This window comes from Neomonachus schauinslandi, chromosome 5 (assembly GCF_002201575.2).
Source record: "Neomonachus schauinslandi chromosome 5, ASM220157v2, whole genome shotgun sequence".
In the NCBI taxonomy this organism is placed as follows: Eukaryota; Metazoa; Chordata; class Mammalia; order Carnivora; family Phocidae; genus Neomonachus; species Neomonachus schauinslandi.
In genome coordinates, this window is record NC_058407.1 from 141342075 (window position 1) to 141361853 (window position 19779).

Sequence of the window (19779 nt, forward strand, 5' to 3'; positions counted from 1 at the left end):
GGCGCCCCGAAATTTCATTTTATTTTTAAGTAATCTCCACACACAACATGGGGCTCAAACTCACAACCCCAAGATCTAGAGTTCCATGCTTCACCGCCTGAGGCAGTCAGGCGCCCCCTGATTTTAGCTGCTGCTTAATGTCTCTCCCGCCTTGACTGTCATCTCTGAGGACAGAGACCATGTCTGCTTTTCACTACTTTCCCCTGATACTTTGCATAGTCCTCGGCACACAGTAGGCACTGCACGGATATTTCTTAAATGATGGGAACAGGGCCCTTGTTTGTTCTCAGCTGCATCTCCCATGCCCAGAGCACAGCTTAGCACACAGTAAGTCCTCAGTCACTATTTATTGAAGGGATGGATGGAGGATTTGCCAGGGAATGACATCCTTTGCTCGTAAATAATAGGTGACTGATAAAACCCCAGAGGCCGAGGTGGTGTGGATGCTGGCTTTTCTGAGAAAAGTCACTCCTAATAGCCACTGAGTTCATTTAAGCCTCAGACACTGTGTGCGGGGCTTACCCTGCACCATTTTATCTCAGGAATCCTAGAAGTTGGATGTTATTGTGCTACCCATTATACAGAAAAGTTGGAGGTACAGAGAGGGCAAGCTACTGACCCAGGGTCACACAGATGTTAGTAGAGGAGGCAGCTTGTTCTGAAGTTTGAGCTCACAACTTTTCCTGTACGTATTTACATCTTAAAGGGAAGTACTTTTAAAAACACAATGATTGGGGCACCTGGGTGGCTCAGATGGTTAAGCGTCTGCCTTCGGCTCAGGTCATGATCCCAGGGTCCTGGGATCGAGTCCCGCATCGGGCTCCCTGCTAGGCGGGGAGCCTGCTTCTTCCTCTGCCTCTGCCTCTCTCTCTCTCTCTGACTCTCATGAATAAATAAATAAAATATTAAAAAAATAATAATAAATAAAAAAAAATAAAAACAATGATTTATTTAACAGAAATACTCTTTTACAGGGGACATTTTTATCTTGAGTGAGGGGCCTATCGGGAACACACTTTTGACAGGAACATTGCTGGAGCACCTAAAGTCACAGTGGGGTGAGTGTGAGCACCAAGGAGGGTATAGGGGAGCAAATTTTGCCACCCCAAGATATGAGTCTTTGGCATACTGATTATCTTAAGCTGGTTATTTTTAAGAAACTGCAGACACAAGGGAAGCTCTGAAAACAGAATTTACCCTTTTGTAAGTGTGTTTTCGTCTCATTACCAGAAAGAGGGAGATGGCTGACTCTAAATCTCTAGAAACTGTTATCAATAGAGACAGCATGGACTTAAATCTACTCTTGTTTACCGTGCTTTCCCCAGTAACCTCCCATAACTGACCTCCCACCCCCAACATCTTCTCTCGTCTTTAGCTGGAGATGGTATTTAGGGTGATGGCTTAGGCCACTGCAGGGAGTTACTCAGTTTTCCTGGGCCTCTCATGTAGACAGGCAGTATGCACATTATTAAACTTTTTTGTTTGTTTGTTTTTCTCCTTTAATTTGTCTTATGTCAACTTAATTTCCAGACCAGCCAAAAGAATCTTGCAGGGTAGAGGAGGGACATTACTTACACCTCTGAATGCACAATCGAGGCCACTGCCCGGTGTCAACTGTAGATGTTCCCTTTATCTACCACCTGATGTCATACAGGTCCAGGCCTTGAGGACCCCACAGTTCTCAGCCTTGGCGAGCATCAGCATCCCTTGGGAGCTTGCCAAGGAGGCATGTCCCCAGGCCCCCTCCTGGGGTCTGAATGAGAATCTCTAGGGGCAGGGCTAGAGAATCTGCATGTTTGTTTGTTTGTTTTTTAAAGATTTTATTTATTTATTTGAGAGAGAGAGAGAAAGCATGAGAGGGGGGAGGGTCAGAGGGAGAAGTGGACTCCCCGCTGAGCAGGGAGCTTAATGCAGGACACTATCCGGATCCTGGAACTCTGGGATCATGACCTGAGCCGAAGGCAGACACTTAACTGACTGAGCCACCCAGGCACCCGAGAATCTGCATGTTTAACAAGATTCCTCAAGCTGGTCCTAATGCCAGTGGCCACAGACCACACATTGAGAAACTCCTCTAGGAAGTGAGCCAGTGCTGGGTGTTTAGAATACAAGAAGTGAAGGTCCACCTCCACATCATGTTAAATGCTCATGGGATTCATCTTCAGTGAGAGGCTAAGGTCTGGGGTGGGGGAGTGGTGAAGAGACTCATCCATTGGTATTTTTACCTCTTCTTAGTGCCCTATCGCAGTTGTAACCCAAAGACATGACAATTCAAGTGGGGTTCATCTTGCAAATTTTTCTTCCCATGTCCCAGTTTGCGTTAGGATTCCCTTTTCCTGCAAGTGGCTTATAAACCCAGATTTCTGCTACAGTCATCGCCTCCCCCCAACCCCCGCCCTAGTTTGGTAAATTAAACCTTCTAAAAATGTATCAATGTCAGGCTCCAGTGACTGATCCATCCTGAATGCAGGAAGGACAGGGGGGTGAGGCATAATCCCCCTTAAACCGGTTATGTGCTGCCCACCCATCTCTAGGCTGTGTGCCTATCTTGGTAAACTTTGGTTTGTGACGCAGTGTGGAAGAAATCCTTGAAGCATATGGAGTGCCAAGTAGGTATTAAATTCTGGCCCTTCGTTCCTCAAGAAAACTAGCAACTCAAAAGCAAGTCAAACTTGTCAGCGAAATCCAGGACCATTTCTGTGTGCCTGACAACTTAAGAGCACTTGCAGGAAAGCATTCAGGGGCACCAGCAAAGAGGATTAGACAGAAGAGACTAACTCCCAAGAGAAAGATTTAGAAGAACCACTGCCCCCACCAGATTATTTAGCTGAGCACAGAAGGAGCACGGGTGTTTGAATTCAGATTCTCAAATACAATGCAGTTGTCACATAGGGATGATGAGCAATTATTTTTCACTTCGAAGCAAAGCAAGATGATGGACTTAAAGAACCTTCCAGTCCAAAGGACTGGGTTTTTAGCTGATTCTTCTACCCCAGTCTCCTTTTGACATGTGTCTGTCCTAGCCTGAAATCTGCATCACAGACAGTACCTGGACCCGTGATAACGTTCCAGAAGGTCTTTCCTCCAACACTAGATCAGTGTCAGAGTTCCAGGGGATTGTATGTCAGCTGTACTTCAGTAAACCAGATAAATTAATTAAAAGAACTCTAGCTGACATGTTCAGATTTACTCACACTGAAGCAGAACATGAGGGAAGAAGTATAAGCTGGGAATAAGAGAAAAGTTGGCCAGTCAGCTCTCCATGCCCACTGCCTCAGGGACAAGCCCTCCAGGTAATGTGACATCCTCCCTGCTGTGGCAGCAGGTAACACTCACCTGGCTCTTACCATGTTATAGGAATGGTTCTCAGTACCCTACAAAGGTGATGGTCACAGCACTGCAAGTAATCCTGAGGCAGGTGCTGTAATTATCCCAATTGTACTGATGAGGAAACAGTCACAGAGACGCTAAATGACCTTGCCCGAGGACACAGAGCTAATTAGCGGGACAGCTGGGATTTGGACTCAGGGAGCCTGGGCACAGAGCTGCACCATTAACCATGATGCCACCCTGCCTTTTGTAAAATGACACGGCCGTGACAGGACGCGACATGGTACTGTAGAGTTCCTTGCGTGGATATAAACATTTTATGTGCTGCCGTTTGTGACCATATCTCAAGTTTAGTCATGACTCGAACTGTTACATTCAAAGACCCTTATTTCTCCCACTGGGAAAGATGGAACTGTTGACATCTGAACAAATTGCCTTTAAGACTCAAGTTATGGATCTCCTTGGAGTTTGTGTCGTGACTTGAAACAGAGCCCTAGAAGTTGTCCCCAGGGCTGAGAAACACGACTCAATTGCACTCTGAATTTATTCATCTGCTTCCACACCTGGATCCATCCCCACATCCCCTTCCCTGGCCCTGCTCCCCGAGGGGATGAAGCTGGGTTGCTTTGCTAGTCGTTTCTTCTGCTGCCTCCTTGTCAGGGCATGGCCCGGGCACCCAGGATTTAAGGGAGGAAGGATTGACTAATGGCATCTGGCATCTGTTTCATCTTCCAGTGGCAGGTGTGGAAACATTTGTCTCAGTGACTGTGGGTGGCACCAGTGTGGACTGCCACAGCTCTCCATTTGCTGGGGGGTATTCAGCCAGGACGTAGAGGAAGCCCCCCAGGGCTGCCACAGCCATGGCTGTGTTGTGGGAGGAACAGCCATCTGGGGAGAGAGAGAGTCCTCCCTGTGACTACTGTGTGGTGGCCACAGTTCTGTTATGAGTGCTTTTCGGATGCTTCCCCAGCCAGCCAGATCCTGGGCCGGGCACCCATCCACCAGCTGCTATGAGTGCTGGCCACTAATGACTCCCTTCTCCAGAGAAATGACCCCAGCCAGTTGGAGCCTCCTCATCAGGGAGGTTATGCCTCCTCCCAGTGCCTTAATACAGGACACAAAAGCCCAGCCTCCCATCTCAGGGGGGTGACTCAGGTACAATTTTCCACTCCAGAGCTCCCCTCCCCTGGGATCTGACCTGAGGCCACACCCTTGTCTAGCTCCTTCCCACCTCCCCTTGCTCTCAAACCTTCTAGGACAGCACCCTATTGCCTGTTTTTGCAGACAGGGAAACCGAGGCTCAGGTAGCAGAGCTGAGCTCCGCAGCCCTAGGGGCTCCACAGCTCATTTCTTGACCTTGATACCCTCCCTCATTGCTGCCTTAGTCTTGCCTGGTCCCAGGTGACCCGGAGCACCTTCCCGACACCGGCCTGAGGCAAGAACACCTTAGATGTTACTTAGTTCCCTAAACCTAAAGTAGGCCACCCATCCTGTGTTTCTGAGCAGGTGGGAGGGAGCCAGGACTTTTCTCTCCCCGCACAGTCTTGGAAAAGGGAAGGACCCCAGCTAGGGCCTTTGGAGGGAGGGAGAATGCAGGTTTCAAGAAGGCTAATTACCCACCCCAGCAGCTCACGCTGTCCTATGCCAAATACCATGGAGCGTGCTTTGTACAGTGATCTGATACTAACCCCCAAGAGCTCTATGAAGGAGGCACTGTTAGGTCCCTATCTTACAGATAAAGAAACTGAGGCTTAGAGAGGTTGAGTGACCCCCACCGTGAGGAAGAAGCAGATTCGAACTCTGACAGCATGATTTCAAATCCTGTGCTCCAAATCTCCACGCTGGCTTCCCCCTGGTCCATGGGTGTGCAGGGGGTGTGCACCAGAAAGAAAGAAAGCACCACTCCCTCCTGGGCAGTTTTCCAGACTTGTCAATCTGCAGGGGCCCAAGAAGGACCTTGGGCCTTTCTGCAGCTCCCTCTCTAGCCCTCAGGTCGGTCCTACAGTCCAGCTGTCTGCCTCTAGGGGGCAGCCTACCAGCTGGCCGTGGGTAGCCACAGGCCCCTGTGTCAGGGGCCTCTGGAAGTCTCCTGAGAACTTCTCACCCTTCCCCAGCCCAGCCTTTGGATTTGGGCTTCCACTCCCTTCTCTTGTCTACCTGCAGGCAGATGATGAGGCTACAGTGGGGCTCATGGGGAGACATTTAGTTACTGGGATCGTTTACCAACCTATGCTGGGCATCTACTAAGGGGGCTGGCTATTCTACCTCCTTTCCTGCTTCTGTCTTGCAGTTATTTATTTTTTATTAATAAAAAAATGAATCAGGTCTTCTCTTCCTTCTTTATCCCTCCCTCCCTCCCATATTAAATCTTGCCTATCTTCCCTTCTCCATATAACTGTATCTGACTCTCGGTTTCTCTACATTGGTGGACTGATCACATAAGTTATCATCTCAACCAAGACACTTTGGGGAGGAAAGGGGCACTATTCATAATGGCTCCAGGACAAGAGGTGTAAGCTGGGGACATCCGGACACGTGGCCATGGGGATTGCATTGGTCACTTGCCTGTTGGCTCAGATTCCCTCCTGCCCTTTTTCACTCCAAACCACAGTGCACTGACCCTTCCAAACTACATTTCCCAGGATGCCTTGCTCATCAGCTTCTGGTTAGGTTTGAGCAATAGCTGACACAGGCTGAAAGAGGGCAGAAGACGGGGTATTTCTCCCCGTCTTTGCCTCCTCCATGTCCAACCCCTGCAGGCTCTGCTAACCCCACCTTGCTCCACAGTCCCTCCAGCTCTGCCTCCAGGGAGAGTAGTGGCTTCTTGCAGTAGTTAATCTCTGGGTTTTCTCACTTTTCTGGGTTCACCTCTTGGAACACCTCTGAGAAGAGTTCCCTACGTTAAATTCCCTCTGCCTCAAGTTCCTGGTGCAGGTTCTGGTTTTCTGACTTGACCTTGACGGAGAGGGGGTGATCTCTGTGATTTTCAGTAACACGCTGCAACTTTTATGTTCCTTTCCCTGGAGACAAGATCTCTGGACTCCCACTTCTTACCCTGCCCTCCACTTCCCAGACCCGGCCCTGAAGGGATGGCAAGGCACATTTCCACTGACGTCAATCTGTGTGCAGCCTTTCTGGGGTGTCTTGGTTTCATGCCCAGAAGGCTCCCGGGTATTTTCATTACCTGTAAATTGTTTTTCTCGCCTCTTCACTCTCCTCAAAACATGCTGTTGGCGTTGAATGGCTTTTGATAATTCATCTTTAGCAGCTGGGAGAAGAGTAGGAAAGTGACCTTCTTGAGATGGGTTTTCACACATTACTCACCAAACCTCCTCCCCCTCACAACACCTCAAGCAACTCAGGTCTTCTCTTGAATCTGGAGGTCCTTCCAGAAGGTTCCTTGAGTGCCTGTCTGCAGATCCTTACACACTGCCTAAATTTGTCATCTACTGATGTTTTTCCAGTTGTAGTCCCCCAACCACCCACATCAGAACAGCAGGAGGAGCTTCTTAAAAATGCAAGTTCCACAGGCCCACCTTCTACCTGCTGAATCTGTAGGTCTGGGGGCCTGAAAATCTGCATTTTTATCGACTCCTCAATTTTGAGAACAGACGCTCTTATTTCAAAAGCTTTGCCTCCTTGAGCATCCCAAGCTTCAGCATTTATTGGGAGCCGCCTCTGTACCATGCACAGGACAGGTGCTTTCCCATGTATTATGTCTACTCTTCACAGCTCAGGAAGGAGATTATTATACTAATTTATTTACAGATGAGGAAATCAAGGCTTAGCGAGGTGAAGTGACTTACTGCAAAGAGGACCAGCTGCCCATTGTCACACAGCTGGAAAGGAGCTGTGTCCTCTCTGCCTCTGCTTCTATGTCACCTGCTCCAGACGTCTCCCCTGAATACTCCTGCCCAAAGAACCTTCTTCCATATTCTTTTCTTTCTCAGCCTGTTGTCTCCTTCACAGCCCTTATCAGAACTTGTAATTATCTCACTTATTGGTTAATTTAGATGGTTTCTGCCTCTCTTCTTCAGGGCCCTAGTATTCCCTGGAGCCTAGAACAGTGTCTGGTACAGAGCAGGTGCTCAGGGGATACTCACTAAAGCAATAGATTTGTTCATGCAGGTGCAGGGGGCCAACATCTTCCAACGAGACTGTCTCCCACCCTGCAAAATTTTGGCTTCCAAAGGTCCAAGCCCATTTCCATATGTGTGTGTTCACATGTGTGTTTGCATGCATATACATGTTGCGAATCTCTCTCTGAGCCACTAAGACCACTGTATCACCTTTCTTCACTCGGCCTAGAAACCCAGCCCCCTACCAGCGTCCCGCTCCCAGCCAGGGTGGAAGTGCAGCTCACCAGGCCTCCCGAAGCATCCTTCCTGCGGCTTCTGCCAGTTGAGAATGGCCTCCAGCCACCGGAGCTTGTAGAAATCCAAGAAGCCACCGATTCCACAGAACATGACTGGAAGCAAAAGACCCTCTACAGGCCTGTCCCCCAGACCCACCTGCTCCCACTGCCCAAGGCTGCACAGTGCCCCCTGCCTCCTCCCGCCAGTGGGTGGGTACTCAGTGTAGTGGCTGGAAGAAGGCAGCTGCCAGGCTAGGTCCTGCCTCCCATTTAGGGCCTTCATGGGAGTCCCTTAAGAGTCAGGGTCAGTAGAGGGATCTAGACACCCAAGCCAAGGAGCAGCCACTCAGAGACCCCTTTTCTGCCTCATCTCTGAGCTAGCCTGTCAGTCCAGAGCTCCATCACTAGGTCGGCCTTTCGGGGCAGGAAGCAGTCACATCATGGCAGATAAAATATAGGATGCCCAGTTAAATATTGTGTCCAATAAACACAAACGCAAAATTTAAAGCATAAGCACAAATCAGGGAATGTTCAGGATAAACTTATACTAAAAATATATATTCAGTTTATCTGAAGTTCAAATTTACTTGGGCACCCTGTATTTTTATTTGCTAAATCTGGCAGCCCTACTGTGTGTGTGTGTGTGTGTGTGTGTGTTTACGCGTGCAGGCACACGCCTCTGCTTTGTCCCCAGAGAGGAATGCCAGGGCTCACTGTTCTCCATGAAGATGTCCCGGGTGGGGTAGGCATATCCGATGGCCTCAGCTCTCCGGTTCAGGTCCATCATGTTGGCACAAAAGAGGTTCATGTAGTGCTGGCTCTGGCAGAACAGTCCCCCTGTGCATCCTTTCTGAGGGGAACAAACAGCCAGAAGGATGGGTGACAGACCTGCACTCTGCTATAGGGGAAGACTTGTAGTTCTGAGATGGTCTGGTAGGTGGCTGCCTTTGGGGCAGGTCTTTCCCCTTTTTCCAGAATTTCTTCCCCATTTACACCCCTGGACCGCTTGGGACTCTGTCCTGGTGGGGGGCGGGGGGGATCAGAAAGAGCTGGGTTTGAGTCCCGGCTCATCCACTCAGGGGCTGTGTGACCTTAGCTTGCTAAGTGAACCTTTCTGAGCCTCAAGGGTCTTAGCCACAGGGAAAGGGCGATGTGTCTGGGATCTGCACCAGAGGTGCTCACTTGGATGGGTGGTACCATAGTTAGGAAGTGCCCAACACAGGCCTGACACTGGAGCATTATAGCCATTAGCTGCTGTCACATTCAGATTCCAGGCTAACCCAGCTGGCTAGCTTCAGTGCTGCTCAAAGTGTGGGCCATGGACCGGTCTCAGGGACAGAACAGGAGATGAGAAGGGGCTTTGGCAATTTCTGTAACAATGTGTCAGAGTAGCTTTCTACCTGTTGAATCTAATAATATTCCTCGTAATTTGATTTTTATTGTATTTACAGAAATACTGGATAGTGACAGCTTGCAAATAAATAATAAAAAAATTTTTCTAAAAACCTACCTAAAACATTAAGTACCTTCTCAGCCAAGAATTTCTGCACATGGAATAACCTCTTTCAATGGAGATAATGAGCCTTAGTTTTCTATATGGGGAAATACATATGTTTAAAAATTATCATTATTTAGTGAAGTTTGAGCTCTTGGGCTTGGAAGAGCATTGGGTGCTGCAGAGGTGGGGGTGGGGCTGGTTTGTCTTGGTTTGGTTTTCTAGAAGCTGCTATGGACCAGATGTTCTAAATCCTTTTCCATTTGTTACTGTTTACTGAGTTCTTTTTGCTGCTTCTCTTTTACTCTTTCTCTTTGTTTTCCTGATGCCTACGACCCAGTTTAGCATGCAGTTCGATCTGTCCAATGAGAATCCCAAATCCCAAATCCCACACAAGCCACACTGCCACAAGCCCCTTTTTTATCTTTCTCTCTCCTCTATGTGCGTGGCTGGCCCCCGCCGGGCACTTACCATTCTTGCCAAGAGAAAGAAGAGCAGCTGGTGGGACAGGCAGTAGCCTGAGCAGCCGGGCTTGGTCATGAGGGTCCTGCAGAAGTCTGAGAGCCTGCAGGGCTGGCTGCTGTCTGTCCTGGGGAAGAAGTGGTTCAGGCCCCAGAGAAGGGTGCCCTAAAGGAAGCCTGAGGACATGGAGTCTTCCCTGGTCCCTGTTCCCCCACTAGTTATTAGAACCCCAGTAGGCTCCAGGCACCCAGCTGTGCACAAGGGGTTGCTGGATAGCACACAGGGGTACTGTGTCTTGATTTGCTAAATCAGCACCCCAGCACAGGGGAGGCGACCCTGGAGTTATCCTGGGTTGGGTGAGCTCCAGGGGGCTGTGACTTGCTATTGCTCCGTGGGACTCCCAAGTACGGTCTTTCCCGTCACTGCCCTATACAGCAGTTCTCTGAACCTAGGGCTGATTCAGGGCTGGCTCCAAGCCTACTGCACAGCAGGATGAAATGGTGAGCTTAACTAGGCTGTACTCCTGCTTGCAGAGACCTACAGCCCAGGGAGGGAGGCAAAACCCTAGACAAATGTAAATTGTATCTATGGCTACCAGTGGTGCTAGGAGAACCCGCCTACTCGGGGAGGTCAGCCTTGTGCAGTGGGGTCAGGGAAGGTTCTGGAGGAAGGATGCTGGAGGTGGCCCTGAAGTGTAAGCAGGGTTACTTAGGCAGGGGGGTCGGGTGGGGCAGGGTGGGAGGAGGCCCACAAATGCCAGCCGGGCACAGTAAAGGTTTAGAAGTGGGACAGAGTAGGTCCTTTTGGGAGTCTGACAAGAGCCCCAGGGGCTGGTTTAGACGGGCCTGGAGACCTGGAAGGGCAGCAGGAGCTGGGGCTTTGTTCTGAGAACAACAGGAAGCTTCACACTGGGGGCGGGATGTTCAGATATGTTTTTTGAAAGGATCCCTTTGGTGTGAGAGACCAGTGGGGGTGGTGGGGGGGGAGGTGCAGGGAGGGGGGGGGCAGCTTAGGTGCAGTGAGGGTGGGAGAGGTTGGTGTCTGGGTGGCTAGTGGGGCGGTGGCTATGCCTGGTTTCACACAGGGACTTGGAGAGCAAGTGGGACAGGAGGACAAGCAGGGAGCAAGTGGTTTTGGGCTTTTGGGAAGCGGGGCAAGTGCAGGGGGCCCACCCTGTTCCCAGCAGCTGCACCAGACACGAATCACTGCGTTCCTCTGAGAAGGAGTCCCATGGTTCAAACGTGGGGTAGACCATGGAAGCGTCTGTGCTGGTCCAGGCATGTGGAAGCTTCCAAAACCCAGGCTGGATGATTGGCTGGAACTCTGGTAGAGAGGTGGGGTGAGGGGAAAACACCCAGGAGCAGTGGGCCATGCCTTGCCTAACTGTACCCAGGCTCTTGCAGCCCAAGCCCAGGAATTGGGTGTCCCTGCCCAGGTAGCCCTGACCACACACAAGCCTGCTCAGGACTCTGAGCCTTGCCTGCTGGTTGCACATTATGTTTGAAACACTCAGGAAGCTCCTCTTCTAAAAAAAATTTTTTTTTAATCAGTAGGAATTGGGGTGCCTGGGTGGCTCAGTCGGTTAAGCTTCTGCCTTCGGCTCAGGTCATGATCCCAAGGTCCTGGGATCGAGCCCGGAGTCTGGCTCCCTGCTAGGCAGGGAGTCTGCTTCTCCCTCTCCCTCTGCCCCTCCCCACAGCTCATGCTCTCTCTCACTCAAATAAATAAATAAAATTTTAAAACAAAAACAAAAACATGCCAAGGGACTTCTTTTAGGGTGACACAGGTTGGGATGGTCTTAAGGGCCAGGCCTGGGAGAGAATGGGGCACGTGGAGATCGGAGCTACGTAGAGAGGGCTGGCGTGTGGTCATGTGCAGCCCGGCCATTGCTGAGAAGGAAGGGTGTGCTGGCTAATCATCTCCCCATTCACTCACACACACCTGACTGGAGGCTGGGAGTCTAGGAGGCTGGACAAGCATGAGGGGCTGGTTTTATAAGTTGCCCGCTTCTATCACCCCCAGGAATGATTCACGCCAGGCTTATAGGGTGGATCAGAGAGATACTAGCAGGATACTATATTTAGTGCACAAAGGGCTGAATTACTTTTGAGATATCCCACTCTCTGGGACAGACCAGACCCTCCCCTCTGGTCTAGGATGAAGGCTCCCAAGCCTGGGGTGAGCTGAACAAGGGGAGGCACATTCCCTACTCCCAGCCACCCCCCACTCTGCCCCACCATTCACCGGGAGGAGTGCCCCCAGATGCTGTGTTCCTGAAGTAATGGGACTCTACCCCCTGCTATTACCTCTTAGGTACTTGGGGTCACTCAGCTTGAGGTAGAAGATGGATCTGTGAAGGAGAGGCACTAGCTTTTCCACCAGCTTCCCCACACGCAGCCTCGGCCACTGCAGCTGGGGGTCCCAGGCCCACTTTTCCTGAACACCTTTTAGCTGTACTGGAAAAGAAAAGACTTCATTCATTCCATCAATTGACAAACCATTTGGGCAGGAAAGATTATCCTAACTTATAATGCTTAGTGAGCGTCTCTGCCTCCTCCAGTTCCTGAGAGGAAAGAATTGGCTGAACTTATTGGAAATTAGGCCTTGTGGGGCTCAGCTGGGTGATGGGGGTGGGGCTAGTGTGCTGGAAGTTGGCAGCTAAGAGTTTGATTTCTGGAGGTGGGCCTGAGTTCAGATCGTGACTCTAATATTTTCTTGTTGGGTGACCAGAGAAAGATATTTAATTTCTTTCCATTTTACTTGCTTCATCTATAAAATGGGGGTAATGATGATCCTTACTTCTTAGAGTGGGGGGTTGTAAGGATTAAATGAACTAATGCATAGAGAGGGCTTAGCATTGTCCACAGTGCAAAGTAAGCACTTAATAAAGTTTAGCTATAAGTATTAATTAGGGAGATCTAAGAAACGTACAGGAATGAGGAAGGGATTCAGATGCTGGGTGAAGAGCTGCTGTGTACAGTTGAGCAGGTTGTATACTGCACAAGGGCAGCGTATATTCCTATCATGGGTTTGTATATATATTAAGACAATTTTCCAGCAGATGGCAGGCAAGTGACTTGAGGAAGGAGACATCTTTTTCTAATTTTCACAGAGGTGCCTTTTGGAGTAGCAGTGGTTCTGCAGGGGTGGGAGAAAATGGTGATGGTGGGGAGATAAGAGGTGGTCGAGAGAGGGGATGTGAGGGAAAGCCTCAGCACAGGGCCAAGAGGGTGAGAGATGGCCTGAGTTCAGGTAGAGAACTTTGATGGGGAGGGCGGATGAGGTTTAAGAGGGTGCTAAGCAAGTCTTGTGGGGTGATGGGCTCCGTAACACTCTTCTCCAGTCTTGGTTCTCTCCCCGCACTTGAACCTAGGCCGTCTGCTTCCGAAGACTTGTTCCAGACTGCCTGGCTCAGGTGGAGGGTATTGTGCTGGCACCCAGAAGGGGTAGCCAAGTCAGCAGTGAGGTTCACCCAATCTGGCCTCATGGTGGTATATTTGTCCCTGCCTGTGCGGCTGCTGCTGCCACCTTCTGGATCACCTTCCTGGCTGGCAGGGGCAGCTGGAGGGACCCTTTTCTCTCTTAGGGTCAACGTCCACTTGCCTAGCCCCAAGCAGAAAGGATTTGGGAAATCAACAAGTATCTTGTTGCTACTGGACCCCCCAGAACGTGAAGCTCTTCTCTCTGTCCCGGGAGGCTGAGAATGAAGATAGGACCCTCATGTGAGTGCTGTGGCAGCCAGCTGGTTTTCACACCCTTTCAAGCCCCTCTTGCACTGTATGGGGCTGACCCTCGAAACCAATAACAAATTGGGGAAATGATGGTGTGTGACCTCCAAAGCTTGGTTGTAAAAGACGTTGAGCCTTCTACCTTGCTCTCTCTGAGGTCACTTGCTCTGGGGGAAGCCGGAGGCCATGTTGTGAGGGCACACAAGTAGCCGTACGGCGAGGTCACATGGTGAGTAGCTGAGGCCTCCAGGAACCTGCCGGCACTAACTTGCCAGGCCTGGGAGTGAACGGGTTGGTTCCTCCGGCCCCAGTCAAGCCTTCAGATGATCACACCCCTGGCCAACATCTTGACTCCAACCCCATGTGAGACCCTGAGCCAGAACCACCTAGACCAACTGTTCCCAGATTCCTGACCAACAGAAATGGTGAGATGGTAACTATTTTGTTGTTTTATGCAGCTAAATTCAGGGAGAATTTGTTATGCATCAGTAGGTTATTGCAAAGGGATAGGGCAGAGCTGTGGAGAGGAGAGGAGGAGGTGGCCCTGGTCTAAGGCTGTTGTGTGGTGTCGGCTTGGGCCGTCGCTTCCCTCCTTCCCAGCCACCTCGACCCTGTAGTGATTCAGACAATGGGCGCTGAGTCAGACAAAGCAGGGTTCTAAGCCCACTGCCTACACTTGCTTGCTGTGTGACCTTGGACATTCTCTAAAGCCTGTCCCCTCCTTGGTAAAAAGGGGACAACCGGGCGCCTGGGTGGCTCAGTTGGTTGGGCGACTGCCTTCGGCTCAGGTCATGATCCTGGAGTCCCGGGATCGAGTCCCGCATCGGGCTCCCTGCTCGGCGGGGAGTCTGCTTCTCCCTCTGACCCTCCTCCCTCTCATGTTCTCTGTCTCTCATTCTCTCTGTCTCAAATAAATAAATAAAATCTTAAAAAAAAAAAAGGGGACAACCATAATGAACTTACTTCAAGGATTGTGGGGAGAAGTCAGTGAAATACCCCACACGAGCGTTTACATTGTGCCAGTGTGTAGTGGGTACTTAGTGAACCTTATCTTTTATTATCTCATTGACCCCACAAAGCACATGGCCAAGGGAACCACCTGCCCTTCCCTTCTCTCTCCATAAGGAAACAACAGGCCTATGGGATGGCTATTGACAAAAGCCTGTTGCCTTGTTCCAGGAATGTTTATTCAACTGCTGCTTGGATGGAGCCCAGTGCTGTGCCTGGCATCTAGGGTGGTCAGAAAAGTCAATACAATGCCCACCCTCCCATCAAGGGCTGTTAGAGCAGGTGGATTTGAGTACTAGACCCCCTGCCTATCAGCTGTGAGGCGTAGGGAGGTTACTGAACCTCTCTGTGCCTCAGAGTCCCCACCTGCAGAGAGAGCAAAACAGAGCACTTCCCTCTCTAGGCTGTTTGGCGATTACATGCAGTCAGTACCCAGGTAACATCCAAAGGCACATTTGCCAGGCCACATGCCAGGCTTTGTGGGCCCCTTCCTTTAAGAAAAAAATAGATTAAAGTCTTACAGTCTTACGACTATATTAGGATAAAGATGGATATGTTGATATTATATATTAGAATATTCTCCTTGATTTAAAAGTTCATTTTTATTCCTTCTGACTTTAACAGAAATCAAAACAGGGCGCCTGGGTGGGTCAGTCGGTTAAGTGTCTGCCTTCGGCTCAGGTCATGATCTCAGGGTCCTGGGATTGAGCCCCGCATCAGGCTCCCTGCTGAGTGGGGAATCTGCTTCTCCCTCTCCCTCTGCCTCTTTCCCCTGCTCATGCTCTCTCTCTCTCTCACACACACGCTCTCTCTCAAATAAAAAAAAAAAAGAAAAAAGAAAAATCAAAACATTTTCATGGGCCTCTGTAAATATCCTGTGCCTAATGGGGAAGCCAGGCCTGTGGTTTATTACTATTATTCATTTCTAGAGGCATTATAGGACAGGGCTGGGATTAAATGGAGACCCTGGTCCTAGCCTGAGAGATCTTGGATCTTGGGGGTCTCCAGGATGCCGCCTGGAGGCTCAGGGATGTGGGGAGGACACCGGGAGGCCAGGCACAGAAGCAGACCTGTCCCAGAGCCCCTCCTCCTGCTGGGACCTGGAGTCCAGGTGGGTGGGGGTGGCAAGCTGCACTGGCCACCCAGAGGGGGTGATGTGAAAGGGGGGCCAGCCAGAGCCCCAGGCTGATACCAAGTCAGCTCTTTGTCGCTTAGGTCAAGGTGGCCTTCAGAGAGGAGCTTCCTGCAACCTGAAGTGTGTGTTGGGTGGTTCCCTGTTTGCCTTGGCCTATTGCCAGGTCTTCTAGAGGATCTTATATCCCTGAAAGCTGAACAAACACTTGGCTCTTTTCTTGGAGCCTTCAGGTGGCTTTGGCTGGAAGTGGGGGAATGGAGTTGGAGCCTGATCTTGAGGGTTCCTGGTTTTGTCCACAGCCGCCCTCCCATAAATGCCCCTTGAAAGGGCACACTCCCTCTGCCCATCTTGTTCATGACATATCAGGATTAGCACTGTCAAACGAATCATTTCCTCCCAGGAAAATAATAATTTCCAAATCTTTTCCCATGTGGTTTCTGAATCCTTTTTGCTTCTAAAATAATTGAGTATAGCAGGGCCCCAAAACACCCAAAAGGAGCAAGCCTTCCAGCAGAGCAAGGAGGTGACTGGCTGAGAACTGGTTTTCCGGTGGCCAGTCCAGGAGAACGAGAGTGCACCCACCTTCCAGCACCCGGAACCCCACCACGCCGTCTAGGTTGATTTCAGGCAGCCTCTTCTTCAGGAAGGAGGTGGCTCTCTCCAGTGCTGAGAGGATAAGGCCCACGATGGCGGCCTTGCCCTCTGGGGTGTCCGGTGGTGCCAATGAGGAGGGCTGCAGAGGTGGTGGTGTTGCCATCAGCAAGAGCAGGAGCGTGAGCCCTGGGCTGGACATGGCTGGCCCGCTGCCTGAGGCTGGTCGAGTGGTTCAGCCTCGGGCAGCTCACCCCCACATACCCTCCTCCTGTCCCTTACTCCTTGTCCCTCCCCTGCAGAGCTGGAGACAATTGGCGGGCGGGGCTGACCCAGCAGCTTGGGGTGGCCTGGGCAGAGGGCCATGGGAAGGGCCGCTGGAGGGGTCTGCCTGCGGGGGGTGGGCGGGGGGGTGGGCAGTGGTCAGGCCAGCCCTGGAGTGGAGCCAGCTGGCTGCAAGGTCCCACCCTTTCCTCCTCATTCCTGATTCTCCAGGCCCATGGGCTACATCTTGGATCTACCAATTGCAGTTATACTCCAGAAATCTAAAGCATGGAAACTTAAAGGTCTTTGCTTTTTGTTTTTTTTTTTTTAAATACGTTTGGGATAAGCTTGTTTGAAGGCACATCTACCAGAACTGACAGAAGATTCCTTAGGGCATCTCCTGCCCAGTAGAAACAGAATATGAGCTGCAAAGGCAAGCCACGTGGGCACTTAAATATTTTCTAGTAGCCCCAGCGTGGAGCCCAACAGGGGGCCCAAACTCACAACCCTAAGGTCAAGACCTGAGCTGAAATCAAGAGTCAGACACTTCACTGACTGAGCCACCCAGTGCCCTAGGTGAAATGAATTTTAATGATCTATTTTATTTGAACCAGTGGATCCAAAACATCATTGCAACTTGTAATCAATATCAAATGAGTAACTTTGTAACATTTTTTTATTTTATATATTTTTAAGATTTTTTATTTATTTGAGAGAGAGAGAGAGAGAGAGCATAGGAAGGGCGAGGGTCAGAGGGAGAAGCAGACTCCCCGCCAAGCAGGGAGCCCCATGTGGGACCCGATCCCGGGACTCCAGGATCATGACCTGACCTGAAGGCAGTCGCTTAACTGACTGAGCCACCCAGGCGCCCCTGTAACATTTTTTTTTTTAATATCAGTTTTCTCAAATGAAGTCTTTGAAATCTGGAATTTTACACTTGAGGCACATTTCAACACAGGCTAGCCTCATTTCAAGAGCCCGACAATCACATGCGGCTGCTGTATTGGACAGTGAAGACTTAGAGCCCTTCTTTGGCTCATTCAGTGTGAAAGCATATCTTTTTCTCTGCAGCAATTTTTTTTTTAAACATTTATGCATTTATTTTAGAGAGCTCAAGCGGCGGGGGGGGCAGAGGGAGAGGGAGAGGAGGAGGAGAGAGAGAGAGAGAGAGAGAGAGGGAAGCAGACTCCCCACTGAGTGGGGAGCCCCACATGGGGCTCGATCCCATGACCCCGAGATCACGACCTGAGCCAAAACCAAGAGTTGGATGTTTCACCAACTGGGCCACCCAGGTGCACCCCCTGCAGAAATTTTAATGTTGGTTTACTGGGTGCTGTCCTGAACCTTGCTGGATGGTTACATGTACATGCACCACATTGCCTTTCTAAAATCTAAAGTTCTGAATGCAGAAACATATCTGGCCCCAAGGGCTTCAGTTAACAGATTACAGATCTGTAAAAAAAATTATAAAAATACCGCCACTAAAATATGCATCTTGACTCCTTGTGGGCACGCTGTAGGTCAACCATTTAATTTCATTCTTGTCCCTCCCTCCCCCACCCCCATCAGCCTTTTTATACATTTTTTTCCTGAACATTTAAAAATGACAGCTTTATTGAGATATAATTCACATACCATAAAATTCGCCCTTTTAAAGTGTACAATTCAGCAATGTCTTTTAAAGTAGATTCACAAGGTTGCTCAACCACCACCACAGTCTGATTCTGAAACATTTTCGTTCCCCCCAAAAGAAACCCATCCCCATTAGCAGTCACTCTCCACTCCCACCCCTGCCTCCTCAAACTGCCCAGCCCCTGGCAACCACAAATCTACCTTCAATTTCTATGGATTTGCCCATTCTGGACATTTCATAGAAACGGGGAATTATTTAACATGTGACCTTTTGTGTCTGACTGCCTTCATTCAGCATAATGTTTTCCAGGTTCATCCATGTTGTAGCATGAATCAGGACTTCATTCCTTTTTATGGCTGAATAACATCCCATTGTATGGCTAGATCACATTATGTCCTATTCATTCATCAGTTGATGGACATATGAGTTGTTTCCATCTTTCCGCTATTGTGATTAATGCTACAATAAACATTTGTTTATAAGTTTTTGTTTCAACACCTGTCTTCAGTTTTCTTGGGGATATACCTAGGATGCAGTTGCTGGATCCTGTGATGACTCTATGTTTGACTTACTGAGGAACCACCAAAATATTTTCCACAGGGGCTGCATCATCTGACATTCTTACCAGTGATGTATGAGGGTTCCTCATGTTTTTGTGTGGTCACCCCCTGACATTTTAATACTGCAGTTATACTACATCTTTGTGTACTCTATCTATATCTGTGCCTTATACATAGAGTTAAGTTTCTTTCCCTCCCCAACAACCATTTTTTATTCCCTTGGGTGCGTCATTGAGAATGAATGTTCCAGGTGAAGTTTGTCACTATCATCACTTCAGTTAATCCTTACAACAGCCTCTGAAGTGGGTCCTATTCTTTTTTTTTTTAAGATTTTATTTATTTAGGGGTGCTTGGGTGGCTCAGATGGTTAAGCGTCTGCCTTCGGCTCAGGTCATGGTCCCAGGGTCCTGGGATTGAGCCCCGCATCAGGCTCCCTGCTCCTCAGGAAGCCTGCTTCTCTCTCTTCCACTCCCCCTGCTTGTGTTCCCTCTCTTGCTGTGTATCTCTCTGTCAAATAAATAAATAAAATCTTTAAAACAAAACAAAAGATTTTATTTATTTACCTGAGAGAAAGAGAGCGAGCACAAAGGGAGAGGGAGAGGAAGAAGCAGACTCCCCACTGAGCAGGGAGCCCAACGTGGGGCTCGATCCCAGGATTCTCAGATCATGACCTGAGCCGAAGGCAGATGCTTAACCGACTGAGCTGCCCAGGCATGCAAGTGGGTCCTATTCTTATCCCCTTTTATAACTTAAAATCTGAGGCTCTAGGGGACAGGGTAAATGACTTCTTGTGACCTAGTGTCTCACAGCTAGTATGAGGTGATGCAGGAATTCAAACGCCTGAGTCCACATCTTAACCATCAGGTGATCCTGCTAGGGTTCAACCTCTGGTCTCTGGAAGGGGAAACAATATCCTCCTGACCTTTGGAAGGACTGAATTTCACATGTGATGTATGTCAAATGGGCAGGCAGCACCTCTGGCTGTTGATGCATCTTGCTCCTTTCTCCCTAGAGAAGCAATCCCGACTCCTTTGCCAACCAGGGTTTCATCTTCTAGAGCACAGCATTTACTCTTGGTTTGTCATAACCATGGCACCTGGTCCTTGTCCTCTTAGATCATCAGAGCAGGAGGGGCTGTCTGAGATGGGAAGTCCCCTCCTTTAATTACAGGTCAGGAAAGTCAACTGATGGAGAATGACTTGCTCAAGATCATGAAACC

At 49.6% G+C, this 19779-nt stretch overlaps 1 protein-coding gene across 1 annotated transcript; it reads right to left on the reverse strand.

The window, feature by feature from the left end:
• Positions 1-4054: 4054 nt before the first annotated feature.
• C5H16orf89 (chromosome 5 C16orf89 homolog) lies at positions 4055-16305 on the reverse strand. Its single transcript, XM_021698015.1, has 8 exons — positions 16095-16305; positions 11948-12097; positions 10814-10964; positions 9651-9768; positions 8399-8534; positions 7694-7798; positions 6515-6598; positions 4055-4218 (listed from the first exon to the last, which is right to left on the reverse strand). The coding sequence occupies exons 1-8, from the start codon at positions 16303-16305 to the stop codon at positions 4055-4057; spliced, it is 1119 nt and encodes a 372-aa protein (XP_021553690.1).
• Positions 16306-19779: the final 3474 nt, after the last annotated feature.